The sequence below is a fragment of the Mya arenaria genome, chromosome 17 (assembly GCF_026914265.1).
Source record: "Mya arenaria isolate MELC-2E11 chromosome 17, ASM2691426v1".
NCBI lineage: Eukaryota > Metazoa > Mollusca > Bivalvia > Myida > Myidae > Mya > Mya arenaria.
Window position 1 is genome coordinate 17,282,010 of NC_069138.1, and position 16,221 is coordinate 17,298,230.

Here is a 16,221-nt window from a genome sequence, read left to right on the forward strand (position 1 = left end):
ACAAATGTTCTTCGTAAAGAACCATTATTCCTAAACATGGACATACAAGGAAATATTTTTAGAAGTAATCTGTGGACAAAACAGCGCTTGGATCTCACAAAGTTTTGCTCAGGACTGATGGTTTTGAGATATGTGAGTCCAAAAGACACACTTAAGCATATTTCAATATGAATCACTGTTCATGAATACTAGTCAAATCTTACCTATAGAATTGATCGACAATGTTCTGACATTTTAATTGAAAACTTGTTTTGTCTAATCTCATCTTGTCTAATCTAGACTTAAACTTACCTATAGATCTTGAGCGTACAAACAGTTTGCTGGTCTCAGCCAAGAACTTATCGACGATATTCTGACACTTGTCCCACAGTGTTATCGGAATGTCTATTATGCTGCATACATGGCAGAACGCCATCAGCGGGCAGTGAAGAAACAACGTGAATAAGTTGCCCTTCTGTCGCATATCTGAAAAAGTCATGTTACTGATAATGTTCATATTCACACTCAATTGGATGATTGTTCAGAACTCTGTTAAAGTTAACAACGCGATTAAAGACATCGTTGTAAGGGCTATTCCAGTAAAACATATAACCCAAGGGGGGAAGGCAATTATTTAAATAGTATATGGGTGGGTGTCTTTGTTTGCTAATTTGGACCCCAAAAGGGGGTTGGCTTCTTTAGGGGGGTGGTATATTTGAAGTGCCTTCCCCCCCGGGGTTATATGTCTAAATGAAATAGCCCTTAAATTCTTAACGTGAAATATGCGATGAATTGCTCACATATTTAAATTTCGATAAGTATAGATGAAACTGTTGTCTCAAATGTTGATAGAAATACAGCAGATCACAAGTGTATCAACTAAACTTCTGGAGTAGTATTGATTTGAAAGTTAACAATGAAGACTTTAATAATATTGTTAACATTAACAAAGTTCTCAACAATGGGCCCAATATCTCTAAAATCTATACAGAATAATCCAACTAAAACACTCAAAAATAATGTTTCCAAGACATTAAAACATCGAAAATATTTGCTATGTGAACTTTGGCGCTATCAATGACTTTTTTTATTACCGGTAACCTCACAATTCATTTTAATGCAATGAAACATAACATGTAGTATCAGAGGTATTTCAAAAATGTTGAGTTCATCAGAATATGATTGCAACTGAAAGGACATTCATTATCAAAGGAATTGAAACAGGAGTGTAATTTTTTAACATTGAGCTAATCATCAAATGACATTAGCATGTGTTTCTTGTACTGGGCATTTCCAGTCAGTCATTTACTTTTCACCCTTGCACCCTTGAGGTTCAATTCTAAGCCTAGGCACATGTGAGTTTGGTTGATGACCACAAAGCTGTAAAAGCCGTTTTCCTTCATGTTTATCCACTTATCATTTCATGTTGGTCCATTTCAGGCTGGTCCATTTTGCCTTAGCTTAGTCTACTTCTGCTTACTTTTACCTAATGCTTTTACCTATTTGTGGTCATACATAAACCAACATTTGCCAAAGCTATTGCCTTTTATGTTATGTGAAGGCTAGTTTAGAACAACAACAGGAGGGTTCTTACATTTGGCTTTATTTCCTTCAGGACTCACGCTTTTCACATTAGAGCGAGAACCCTTAAATCAGCTTTGTTTAACTGTTAATAAACATAAATAAGGCCAACCTACACTGGACCATGCATAAAAATTACCTGGGCTCAAGTAAACTGTTACCTAGAAATACATACCTTGCATGGTAGTGGGCACCTGTTCTAGAGATATGAGGCCACACAGAAATACATACCTTGCATGGTAGTGGGCACCTGTTCTAGAGATATGAGGCCACACAGAAATACATACATTGCATGGTAGTGGGCAACTGTTTTGGAGATATCAGGCTACCCAGAAATACATACCTTGCATGGTAGTGGGCACCTGTTCTGGAGATATGAGGCCACACAGAAATACATACCTTGCATGGTAGTGGGCACCTGTTCTGGAGATATCAGGCTACTCAGAAATACATACCTTGCATGGTAGTGGGCACCTGTTCTGGAGATATCAGGCCACACAGAAATACATACATTGCATGGTAGTGGGCACCTGTTCTGGAGATATCAGGCTACTCAGAAATACATACCTTGCATGGTAGTGGGCACCTGTTCTGGAGATATCAGGCTACTCAGAAATACATACATTGCATGGTAGTGGGCACCTGTTCTGGAGATATCAGGCTACCCAGAAATACACACATTGCATGGTAGTGGGCACCTGTTCTGGAGATATCAGGCCACACAGAAATACATACCTTGCATGGTAGTGGGCACCTGTTCTGGAGATATCAGGCCACACAGAAATACATACCTTGCATGGTAGTGGGCACCTGTTCTGGAGATATGAGGCCACACAGAAATACATACCTTGCATGGTAGTGGGCACCTGTTCAAGAGATATCAGGCCACACAGAAATACATACCTTGCATGGTAGTGGGCACCTGTTCTGGAGATATGAGGCCACACAGAAATACATACCTTGCATGGTAGTGGGCAACTGTTCTGGAGATATCAGGCTACTCAGAAATACATACCTTGCATGGTAGTGGGCACCTGTTCTGGAGATATCAGGCTACCCAGAAATACATACCTTGCATGGTAGTGGGCACCTGTTCTGGAGATATCAGGCCACACAGAAATACATACCTTGCATGGTAGTGGGCACCTGTTCTGGAGATATCAGGCCACACAGAAATACATACCTTCCATGGTAGTGGGCACCTGTTCTGGAGATATCAGGCCACACAGAAATACATACATTGCATGGTAGTGGGCACCTGTTCTGGAGATATGAGGCCAAACAGAAATACATACCTTGCATGGTAGTGGGCACCTGTTCTGGAGATATCAGGCACACAACTGGTTGGCCAAACAAGTTGGGGAAGTGCTGAAATGTACAAGGATTTTACAAAAAAACATGTTAAATAACTGACAAAAAAGGCATTATTTTTCAAACCTGGGATGGCAGTATTTTTCAGATCGGCTTCAAGTCATTATTAATCAGTTAAATTGGTAGATTAAATCAGAGACTGAGCCAGAAGATTAAATATAATTTCAAACACTTATTTTGTTATACATAATAACTATATACATTTGCTGAGCCAAAAGACATAAAACCTTTTGAGACAGACATTAATTGGTACATCAATGTACATTTATGAGAGGTAAAAGTAATTATTTTTTACTGTTTGAGCCCAGCCTACCGGTGGCTTTTATGAAATAAGCTATGCAACAGGCCTAAGTGATTTGATGCAGGGTAAATATGGTAAACCAAGCATCCACTTTCTTTGTCCACTTTCCTTTGAATGCTGAGGTATGTTTCCTATATTCCACATACTGGGAATACTGAGCTATATTTACTATAGTCCACATCCCTGGAATGCTGAGCTATATTTACTATGGTCCTTATCCCTGGAATGCTGAGCTATATTTGCTATGGTCCACACACCTGGAATGCTGAGCTATATTTGCTATGGTCCTTATCCCTGGAATGCTGAGCTATATTTGCTATGGTCCTTATCCCTGGAATGCTGAGTTATATTTGCTATGGTCCACACACCTGGAATGCTGAGCTATATTTGCTATGGTCCTTATCCCTGGAATGCTGAGTTATATTTGCTATGGTCCTTATCCCTGGAATACTGAGTTATATTTACTATGGTCCACACACCTGGAATGCTGAGCTATATTTGCTATGGTCCTTATCCCTGGAATGCTGAGTTATATTTGCTATGGTCCTTATCCCTGGAATACTGAGCTATATTTACTATGGTCCTTATCCCTGGAATGCTGAGTTATATTTACTATGGTCCTTATCCCTGGAATGCTGAGCTATATTTACTATGGTTCACTTCCCTGGAATGCTGAGCTATATTTGCTATGGTCCTTATCCCTGGAATGCTGAGTTATATTTGCTATGGTCCACACACCTGGAATGCTGAGCTATATTTGCTATGGTCCTTATCCCTGGAATGCTGAGCTATATTTGCTATGGTCCTTATCCCTGGAATGCTGAGCTATATTTACTATGGTTCACTTCCCTGGAATGCTGAGCTATATTTACTATGGTCCTTATCCCTGGAATACTGAGTTATATTTACTATGGTCCTTATCCCTGGAATGCTGAGCTATATTTTCTATAGTCCACCTACCTGGAATGCTGAGCTATATTTACTATGGTCCTTATCCCTGGAATGCTGAGCTATATTTACTATGGTCCTTATCCCTGGAATGCTGAGCTATATTTACTATGGTTCACTTCCCTGGAATGCTGAGCTATATTTACTATGGTTCACACACCGGGAATGCTGAGCTATATTTTCTATAGTCCACCTACCTGGAATGCTGAGCTATATTTACTATGGTCCTTATCCCTGGAATGCTGAGCTATATTTGCTATGGTCCTTATCCCTGGAATGCTGAGCTATATTTACTATGGTCCTTATCCCTGGAATACTGAGTTATATTTACTATGGTCCTTATCCCTGGAATGCTGAGCTATATTTACTATGGTCCTTATCCCTGGAATGCTGAGCTATATTTACTATGGTTCACTTCCCTGGAATGCTGAGCTATATTTACTATGGTCCACACACCGGGAATGCTGAGCTATATTTTCTATAGTCCACCTACCTGGAATGCTGAGCTATTGTCACTGTCCACAATAAGGAACAAGGGTTTTCTGGTGTAGGGATAGAGGTCTCCTGGATGTAAACTGAAACAGAATATGTGAGGGTAAGAACACTTGATACAAGTTAATTATATTTATCATTTTAGCATGCCTGTAAAAAACTATTTTAGGTGATTAGAAATCATTCTGGCGTCCACTTCCTATATAGAAACTAAACTGACCAAAGTACTGGTGTTGATTTGGAGAAGTCATGAGATTCTTCTGACTATGTGCAATAGTATTGATAAACCAGCATATTGTGATATGGAACAGAGGTGATATGTATGGATACAAAGAGGCAAGCATATTGATATATTCTTCTGTACGACATGACATATTTTGAATGCATTTGAATTGTTCCTATTAACTATATTAATTGGGCATGTTTGTTATAGCGATCAAAATGATTATTTTGTAAATATATTACAGTAAACCTGTTCAATAATTATACTCATCATCAAAGCATTATTGTAGACAAACCTATCACAATACAAAGATGTAATGTCAGCAAGGATATATAAATATGTAACAAATGTATATGTGATACATTATGTATTATCATAATTGAACAGTTATTTAAACAGAAAGTAAAATAACTCTAATGGTAATATAAACATGCAAACTAATTACTAAATTCATTACCATACATTGTTTTTTTAGGCAATTTTGAACTATATGTCTTGACATGATGAAGAAATATTGTGATATATAGCAATAAGCTTTTGTCACTTATTCTAACCAATAACCTTTTTACAATACTGGAAAGCCACCACCTATACAACGCCTTTTACCAGTAACTATCAGATTTAGACATTAACACCTGAATAAATACTATCCTAAACCAACATGAGTTACCAGCACCAGTGAGAGTTTCTTTGAATGGAGCAGGGACCATGATAAAGAATAGACTCAAGACAAATTCTAGACTCAGACTGAGAAAAGCTCTTTCATAATATTACAAAGAATATCTTTATTCCGTTCATTTTACAAAAACAAATGTGCATTCTTGTACAATTTTGAATCAAATTAAAATTCAGCAATTGTCATCGTAAATACTCAACAAGAAGGAAAGTTACAGAGAAATGAATATTTGCAGTCCTGCCACTTGAGTCTGAACTCAGACTTGAACTGATTGTAATCATGACCGCAGGTCCTTTTTTGTTTATTCCTGTTCGAAAATGGTATTCATTTCACTTTAACAGCAAATATAACATATGTGACCTTTGATTTGCAGTCCTGCCACTTGAGTCTGAACTCAGACTTGAACTGATTGTAATCATGATCGCAGGTCCTTTTTTGTTTATTCCTGTTTGAAAATGGTATTCATTTCACTTTAACAGCAAATATAACATATGTGACCTTTGATGACATATATACTAGCATAATAAAGGAACTCTGCATAAAAATTTGTGAAATAATGTCTGGTCATTCCATGAATATATGTTGTTTACCTGAATTACAATTTATATGACACATTAATGTAACTGTGATACAAACAGCTACGTCCTTAAAGAAACCGTTTCTTTATTTCGCTAATTATGTAATTACAGTAAACTTTGATAAGCACCGAATAACTCTCATACCAGTGCATTTCCTTGAGAGTGCCGACTCGTTTAGGTTTACTATTCACCTCCCCTTCTCTTCGACTGTTTGTCACCACACCACCTAAGTCATATGCAGCTGAAAAAAAAAAAAAAAAATCTTGGCGTGCAATGTCATTGATTGAGTTTGTCATTGCGATTTATAATTGTCTATGCAATCAAGGCTGTTGTTGTTGTTGTTGTTATTGCTGGTATATTTTTTGTCAGTATTTTAGATGTTTGTTCCATCAGAAAACTAGTTTCGATCTGAGTGGCAGAGTCGAGTCTGACAAGATAATAAATTCTTCTATTTCTCACTTTTGTGATTAATAAGCTGTAAGTAAACATAATTATTTACAATCTTTGACCATAACAATGGATTATTCTGTTCATTTTTTTGTTTCAACTTATGTCCAGTTAAAGGCCTTATCAAAAATAAATAAAATGTCACTTTATAAGCCCTACCGTCGTCTGTGTGTTTTGCGTTGCCATGGGCACCGTCAGCAGAGATGTACAACAGCATGGCACCGTTGGGCGGAAGTTCCTTGAATCCCGATGCTAGAAACGTGTTCAACTGGCTGTAGGTTGGCTTATACAGCAAATATTTGTGGGGATTCTCACGCTTTCCTGGTCTATCACCGTTCTCCTGAAAATGTGGACAAACTTTTTAAATATTTTGGTAATTTGCTTTTGTCAGCACAAATAGTATGTACCGTAGCTGGCTGTCTGTCATCTTTTCTAGCAGGTACTTGTGGGCATTTATTATTTTCCTGATGTTTTTCTATGGAAGATGGATTTCATATATTTTTCTAATATTTTGGGTTTAATGACAAAACATGATCTTCAGTTGGCTGTAAAAAGAAAATACATTCAAATGGTTAATCAGTTAGGTACTTGTTTTCTGCATTTTCCAACTTTATCACGTGGATTAAAATAAAAAAAATTACCATGAACAATGAGTTTATCGAAATATAATTTCACTGTTATCTCAGGTTTTCCTCGTTTCAATGTAAAAATGGAACATAAACATATACAATGCCAGGATCAATACGCAATGACATAATATAATTTTGTTATTGGTATGACATCATTTAGTTGAAATTTCGAGCAGTTTTCCTATTAAATAACAGTTTTATTTAGGGATGGAAACCGGATACCAAATCGGTATCCGGATATTCGTATCAAGTATTCGAATACTATCCGGATACTCGTATAAAATTGTTTTCATAATAATTAAATTTCCTATTATATGTCACCCACCTTCTGTTATTTGACATAATTGTCCACTTAATTTATAATTCGTCAAATGGCAATTACACTTTTTCATTCATTCTTTCTCAGTCTTAATAATTTATAATGTTATAATCAACTCATTTTACGTCATTAAACTCATGATGAATACCACATAAACACCTCGCGAATTTGATAGTCACTTCGGCCGAGGTGATTACTGCCACGTGCTTTCGAGTTTGTTATTTTTCAGCAGGTTTCATGTTAAATGACGCTTCGGTTATTGATAGTCGGTTGTAATTTTATTTCATTACATTGTTTGATTTAATGCAATACCTACAATTTCTGCGGTGTTTTGTTATGAAGGATATATTTGCAGAAATGATAAGACGACAAAAAAACGATCTGATTTTTCTTTATTTACATGCGTGTACTTTTTTAATTTATCAATAAACTAAACATGTTTACATATCATATGAAAACACTACACAAAATAAAACGTGAATAAATACTAAATAGGAAATAAATCATTTATATGTTTGATAATTTAATCAAACACTGTACACACACTACTTTCAAGTCCGAAATGTTCGAATACTTCACAACAAGTTTTCATTCGATGTCGCACTTAATCGAACGCATGTTCTTGTTCAGAAACAATTCTTTAAATCCCTTATCTTGTGATTGGACGATCAATTCCTACGGATTAATGATCAATCCATTTAATATTAACGGTATCAATTAGTGTCAATTAAGCACATCTGAGATCATAAAACAACACTTGTCATTGTAAACAAGGTCATAGAACTTCACAGGGTGCTGCACAAGGACACAATATCACGCCTTGTGCAAACACCCAATTAGCAGACGATTTGTGACACGTACCCACTTGGCGACAGACACTGTTGATCATCTGAAATATTTCATCTGAAAAGTTTTATAACAATTGCTATGTCTCTGCTAAGCTATTTCATTGAAATTTTAATTCTTAACGAATATTCGAATACCCATTTTGGTATCCGAATACTTGCGTGATATCCGGATACTCGGATACTTGCTTCCATCCCTAGTTTTATTTTGTTTTCTTAAATAAAAAGAAAAATTATTTGTTTCACTGGAATATTGCAGTATATATTTCCTCGTGAACTCCAAAAGTAAATATTTCACATTGTGGCTAAGACCCTTGAGAAATATTACTTTTAACGCTCATTTGGTATATATTGCATATCTTAAGATGAAAAAAGCAATTATCCTTAACATCATTAAAGAATTAGTTGGACATAATAATGAGCGATATCAGTGTTCCATGACCAGGATGATATAAGAAAGAAGGAATGAAGGCGGACCAGGCCATGTATGTGTCAGTCATCCTATCCGATGATAAGCAGAGTCACATGAATAGGACTTATAACACATTTGTATTATATTTATAAGTATGAATGCAATGATACAAGCTTCTTGCACATAACTTGGAAAGCTCATCAAAGTGTGAGCCAGCATATCATCACTACATATACCATTTACGAATGTTTTACCTCACAACACGGCTGTTGCTTAATATGACAATGCAACAACAAAACAGCTGTAACACAATATTAGGGTTTTAGTGAGGTTTTAAATGGACAGGGTGCTGCAGAAGAGGGACAGGGTGCTAAGGGCGAATAGAGCATATTTGATCTGGCTGTAAAGAACTTGAACATTCTGAATTTGACAGAAGATGTTCAGGATTGTGTATATAGGTTTCAATTGCCAAATATGTAAGTTTGTTTGTGTTCATCATCATATTATAAGTTTTAATCAAAGTGATAAGAAATATTTGACAGTATTCAATTCTATAAAGGCAAATGTGTGCCTATGCTGGTCTCAATGTGGGCAGAAGGGTGCCCCAAAAAGGTTTCAGCACTCTTCCATAACTCTCTGGCTAAAACCCTCAATATTTTATTTGTTCCCTTTCAAAACAGATAAGAGATAATCTGGTTAATGAAAGCCTTTAGAAAACCAGAACTTGAAAACTTTGCTCACAAAAGGTTGTCTGCCTGGTGCGGGTGAGGCATCGTAAATCTGATTGGACAAATCCTCCTGTGGTTCCCGTTCCAAGGACTGCAGCATCCGGAACATGTCCAGAGTCAGCTCACTGAACTTTACCTGATTGTATGGGAAATGATCAAACAAATCATCACAAATAATGCTCAATTATTTAACTTAAAAATTTACAAAAAAATGACTTCACTGAAAGTGATAAATTATTTTGTCAACTTTTGATAGAAGATGGATAGTCGAGTGAACTTTTTTAAAACAATATTCCCGTCCTCTCTGAATTGTACCCTTCAATTGAAATAGTCAGAGAAAAAGACAACGCTTTATCTGTCAATTAAATTACAGTCAGAGAAAAAAACAACACTTTCCATGTAAACTTTGTATTGTTTCTATAGCCAGTCGTCAATAATTCATCCAATCGTAAAAGCTGATATTTGTGTAAAAGCTGATAATTGTTACAAGACGTAAAACAAACAATAAACAAAATTGCCAATCAGTCAATTATCTTCCCTACAGAGATTATTTGAGTATGCTATAACATATCAAAGTTATTCATGTATATCAAAGATACAAAGTAAACTGTCACGTTTTCATTAAATAATTCAACCTTAATCATTTGTTCAAATCACACAAGATTAATTAACCAGAAATCTAACCTGTTCATGGGTATTTCCCACGATGATAATCTCCTGTAGTGTGTAGTGTATGTGGGTCATCTTGTCGAGGGGCGGGGTATTGAGGGGGGTCAATCGGTGTGATACAACTATGGAGGTGGCATCTACATCTAGTACCGATATCAAGTTGTCAGCCTGTGGTAACAGAAGTAATCATATTTAATTCATGCAAAAAGGAGGTTTATTGAAAAATATTGGTATGTAACAACATGATAAATTCACTTTACTGTTTGAAACAACAATTTTGTCAAAATATAATATCATTGTTTCCAACATTTTAGCCTTAGTGATGAGAAGAAAACCCAATGCTGGCATTTCCGTATGATGCCATTTGGCTAAAGTTTCGTGGGGTTTTCCTTTCAAATGTCAATTCAATTGTATTTAATGATCAATGGTATAAAATAACATGAAAAACTGTTTGTTTCATTGTATGATATTTTAAAACAATAAATTTTACCCTGTATATATTACACAAAGAGTAAACAAGAGATGTTTGTCAAACATTATGCCCCCCCTGAGCGCCATGTTGTCAGGATTATGTGGACAATTGAATGAAATATGCATGGACCGAAATGACAGCTGATTTGTTGCCGTTAAGGCAGTTTTAAGATTATGACCATTAAAGTGTGAGGATAGAGTGTGTTATGACCATGACCTTTGACTCTATGAACTCAAAATCCAGAGTCATCAGCTGCTCACCAGAAACCTAAATGTCAAGTTCGAGGGCCATGGCATTGTCAAATTATCACACAGACAAGGTTTTTTTTCGTTCAAGGTCACTGTGACCTTGACCTTTGACCCAATGACCCCTTAAATCATAAGGGGTCATCTAAAAGTCAGATGCAACTCCAAGTCAAGTTTGAAGGCCATGGATTCAGGCATTGTTGAGTTATCACTCGGACAACCTTTTACCATTCAAGATCACAGTGACCTTGACATTTGGCTCTATGAATCCTTAAATCAATAAGGGTGATCTACTGGTCAGGCTTAACATCCATGTCAAGTTTAATGATCATAGGTTCAGGCATTGTTGAGATATCAGTGGTAGAAGATTTGTTAACTTTTTTGTATTAAAGGTTACTGTGACATTGACCTTGGTCTGATGACCCCCAAAGTCGATAGGGGTCATCTACTGGGCAGGCCCAACCTTCATGTCAAGTTTGATGACCATAGGTCCAGGAATTGTCGAGATCGCTTTCAAGGTTACTGTGACCTGGACCTTTGACCCCTAAAATCAATAGGGGTCATCTACTGGTCAGGCCCAACCTCCATGTCAAGTTTGAGGGCCATGGGTGAAGGCATTGTTGAGTGATCACTCAGACAACCTTTTATCATTCAAGGTCACTGTGACCTTGACTTTTGGCCCAATGACCTCTAAAATCAATAGGGACCATCTTCTGGCCAGGCACAACCTCCAAGTCAAGTTTGAGGGCCATGGGTGCAGGCATTGTCAAGTTATCACTCGGATAACCTTTTACCATTCCATGTCACTGTGACCTTAACCTTTAGCCCAATGACCCCTAAAATCAATAGGGACCATCTTCTGGCCAGGCCCAACCTCCAAGTCAAGTTTGGGGGCCATGGGTGCAGGCATTGTTGAGTTATCACTCGAACAACCTTATACCATTCCAGGTCACTGTGACCTTGACCTTTGGCCAGATGACCCCCAAATACCATAGGGGTCATCTCCTGGTCAGGCCAATTCTCCAAGTCAAGTTTGAGGGCCATGGGTGCAGGCATTGTCGAGTTATCACTCGGACGACCTTTTACCATTCAAGGTGACTGTGACCTTGACCTTTGGCCAGATGACCCCCAAAAACAAAAGGGGTCATGTACTGGTCAGGCCCAATTCCAAGTCAAGTTTGAGGGCCATGGGTGCAGGCATTGTCAAGTTATCACATGGAAAACCTTTAACCATTCAAGGTGACTGTGACCTTGACCTTTGGCCCGATGACCCCCAAAAACAATAGGGGTCTTCAACTGGTCAGGACCAACCTCCAATTCAATTATGAGGGCCATGGGTGCAGGCATTGTCGAATTATCACTTGGACAACCTTTTACCATTCAAGGTCACTGTGATCTTGACCTTTGTTTGGCCCGATGACCCCCAAAAACAATAGGGGTCATCTACTGGTCAGGCCCAACCTCCAATTCAATTATGAGGGCCATGGGTGCCGGCATTGTTGAGTTATCACTCGAGAACCTTTTACCATTCAAGGTCACTGTGAACTTGACCTTTGACCCGATGAGCACCAAAAACAATAGGGGTCATCTACTGGTCAGGCCCAACCTCCAAGTCAGGTTTGAGGGCCATGGGTGCCGGCATTGTAGAGTTATCAACAGTTATCAAGAGTTATCTGTTTTCAACAGAAGAAGAGGATCTACAAAGCGTGATAAAATTAAGCTCTCTGAGTTGCCAATGACTATCAAACACAACATTACCTCAATGAAAGCCTTGATTTCCCCAAGAACAAGGTTCCACTCCATATGGTCTTCCGGCTCGTATGTTCCCGTATAGTCGTCTATTTGTTTGGCCAACTCCTGAAGTATATACATGTATGACGTACGTACAGAATGTAGAAGTATGAAATGTGTCTGACACCCGTCTCCATAATCACTTAACAGAAGAAATGGATTAAATTTTTGTTAAACGTTACATATTTTGACAAAAAGATTTGCAACAACCAGATATTACAAAACTAGTTATTTCTAGTATACACAGCAATGTTAATTAAGTAGCTGTAACAAGTTTGAGTTTTGAGTCTAGACGTTAATGAATATGGGAAAGGCAGTAACATCAACATGCCTGCCTCAACATTCCTTATTTTACAGACTGTAACTATGCCACATGTACATTATATTATAAATTCCGTCTTAAACTTTATTTGAGTAGCTTCAATAACAGATTTTTTAACACAATCCTATACACACTCACATGAAACAGCTACTCTCAGAATCATCTTAATCAGTTGCCATAAATACATACTTACAAATACATTTTTTACACACACATCGTAAGCATAAACAAATTATTTAAAACATTAACCATACCCTGACCAAATCTCTGACGAGCTTCATTTTCTTCAGCAGCAGACAAACAACAATGAATCTTGCGTAGAATCTTAACTTCTTCACCATCAAGTCTGGCCTGTAAACAGACAAAGACCTGTGCAAGTTAAAACAATGAGTCTAAACTTGGTGTCAATTATGAGTTTAAACTTTATTTATAATGTATTCTGATTGTGCAAATTAAAATAATGTGTCTAAACTAAGTGGTAAATTATGAGTCAAAAACTTTTATTTAAAATGCAGTCTGGATATGACCTTGAAAACAACAATCTTAAACATCATTTAGAATGATGTCTGGTTATGACCTTGAAAACAACAATCTTAAACATCATTTAGAATGAAGTCTGGTTATGACCTTGAAAACGACAATCCTTAACTTTATTTAGAATGAAGTCTGGTTATGACCTTGAAAACAACAATCCTTAACTTTATTTAGAATGAAGTCTGGTTATGACCTTGAAAACAACAATCCTTAACATCATTTAGAATGAAGTCTGGTTATGACCTTGAAAACGACAATCCTAAACATCATTTAGAATGAAGTCTGGATATGACCTTGAAAACGACAATCCTTAACTTTATTTAGAATGAAGTCTGGTTATGACCTTGAAAACAACAATCCTAAACATCATTTAGAATGAAGTCTGGTTATGACCTTGAAAACGACAATCCTTAACTTTATTTAGAATGAAGTCTGGTTATGACCTTGAAAACGACAATCCTTAACTTTATTTAGAATGAAGTCTGGTTATGACCTTTAAAACAACAATCCTAAACATCATTTAGAATGAAGTCTGGTTATGACCTTGAAAACGACAATCCTTAACTTTATTTAGAATGAAGTCTGGTTATGACCTTTAAAACAACAATCCTTAACTTTATTTAGAATGAAGTCTGGTTATGACCTTTAAAACAACAATCCTTAACTTTATTTATAATGAAGTCTGGTTATGACCTTTAAAACAACAATCCTTAACTTTATTTTGAATGAAGTCTGGTTATGACCTTTAAAACAACAATCCTTAACTTTATTTAGAATGAAGTCTGGTTATTACCTTTAAAACAACAATCCTTAACATTATTTAGATGATGTCTGGTTATGACCTTTAAGACAACAATCTTAAACATTATTTAGAATGTGATCTCGATGAGTAAATTAAAATAACAATTCTCAACTTGACTTAGAATGTAGACTGGTTCTGACAGCTTAAGTAACAAGTCTAAACTTAAATTAGAATATTGTTTTGCTGTGCAAGTTAAAATAACAAAATCAAAGCCAAGAGTGTTTTTGCAATCTAAAAACAGCAGCCACAGCAACATTATCACATAACCACCGATATCTTCTTAAAGATTACACTTCTTAATTTTAAACATTGAATTGCTTTTCAAAGTAGCTAAATATAACACGACACATTTTCTTTGAGCGTTGGCATACTGACCTCTCTTCTTTGCTGGCTTTTGAGTAGTAGGCTCGCATCCGAATAGCAGAGTAGAATGAGAAAGACTCGTTGAGATAATTTGTTTCGCTGGTACGTAAGCTGAAAATATAAAGAACCAAAATCTCTAAATACCCCAGGCATATCAAAAGGCAAGCTATATAAAAACTACCATAACTTTGAAAGGCCACATCTAAATAACAGGGTATATATAAGCAAAAGCCTTCAAGAAACTGAATGTATAACCAAATGCATTCCAAATGTTTGTATATTTATTTAATCCTAAAGCGATTTGCAAATACAGCAGAATTTTTTAAAGGACTTAAGTTTGCCCACATCAGAATAGCGGAGTCGAAGTACACATTGGTCTGTGAAAATGTAGCCAAACTTTCTTTCAAGAGGTTTATTTCCCTCAGATCTATATTGCAGAGTTAACTTGCAATAGTTGATTTCACAGATGTGAAAACAATGTTTTATTAATTGATCAAAGTACCAAAGTTAAAAATGACAAAAGTCAAAAAAATAAAATAAAAAATGGAGTATGAAAAATTTGGGGTCTGATTATTTTCGATATATTTCGGACTGAAATGTGTTCAGTTTTTTCAAGTATAGAAGTACAAGTATAAAAAAATCACACATTTTTTCACACTTTCATCCTACATCATAGCTGTCTGGCTTTGAACCAAAAGGTTCCCCTGGATAAACAAACTTTAAAATTATGAGACATATTCTGCATGTTAACGTTTGTTATCATACAGCAGGCCATTGTATGAAATTGTTCAATTCTCTGGTATGGTCAAAGTGGGCCAAAATGTTAATTAATCAGCCAATATTTGTATGATTATTACTATTAAAGCTACACTCTCAAAGATTGACTGTTTTGACAACTATTTTATTTTTTGTCTTGGAATGAACAATCTTTGAGTTAATATCTGGAAATCAGTGATTTAAGACTGTTGACAAAATATCAGATTACTGATTTTAATATTTCCATTCGAAAATTAAGTTAAATGTCTAAAAGAGTTACTAAGAAAAATGAGTTTTTCGGCATTAAACATTAACTTCAGAACTTAAGGCCACTGTTTTTTATTGCTCGTTTTACACCCCCCCCCGCCAAAAAAAACGTGATTTCCGAAAATAGATTTTTTGCCAGCAGTCCTATATCACTGGTTCTCAGACATCTATGCAAACATTGGCTCATTCTAAGACAAAGTTGCCAAAAAAGTCAATCTGTGAGAGTGCAGCTTTAACCTATCAATTCATTAAGAACATGCAAACTAGCCAAAAGTGAACATTTGGAGAACATATGCGGCTATTTACAACTGGCTGATGTGAAGTGCTATCATGGAGTTATTGCTTTTAGATAATTTAATACACTGTCATAATTTTTCCAATACAAACTGAGATGGTGCAGAGCATCAGACAAGGCATGGAATATTTCACATGATCCATTTCTTTCCAATACATGCGTAGAACTCCACTACT

The 16,221-nt window shown here is 36.3% G+C and overlaps 1 protein-coding gene across 2 annotated transcripts in view; it reads right to left on the minus strand.

Moving 5' to 3' along the window:
- The window catches only part of LOC128224178 (protein SCAI-like), a 37,553-nt gene that overhangs the window by 9,180 nt on the left and 12,152 nt on the right, over positions 1–16,221 (minus strand). The window contains exons 4-13 of one of the 2 annotated variants that reach the window (XM_052933925.1): positions 14,740–14,838; positions 13,283–13,379; positions 12,674–12,772; positions 10,214–10,366; positions 9,543–9,665; positions 6,756–6,936; positions 6,294–6,390; positions 4,674–4,755; positions 2,856–2,928; positions 292–465 (exon numbers count right to left, since the gene is read on the minus strand). In XM_052933925.1, coding sequence (XP_052789885.1) covers positions 292–465; positions 2,856–2,928; positions 4,674–4,755; positions 6,294–6,390; positions 6,756–6,936; positions 9,543–9,665; positions 10,214–10,366; positions 12,674–12,772; positions 13,283–13,379; positions 14,740–14,838 — 1,178 coding nt within the window. Of the gene's footprint in view, positions 1–291; positions 466–2,855; positions 2,929–4,673; positions 4,756–6,293; positions 6,391–6,755; positions 6,937–9,542; positions 9,666–10,213; positions 10,367–12,673; positions 12,773–13,282; positions 13,398–14,739; positions 14,839–16,221 lie in introns of both variants that reach the window. The other variant, XM_052933924.1, reaches the window with a different exon arrangement.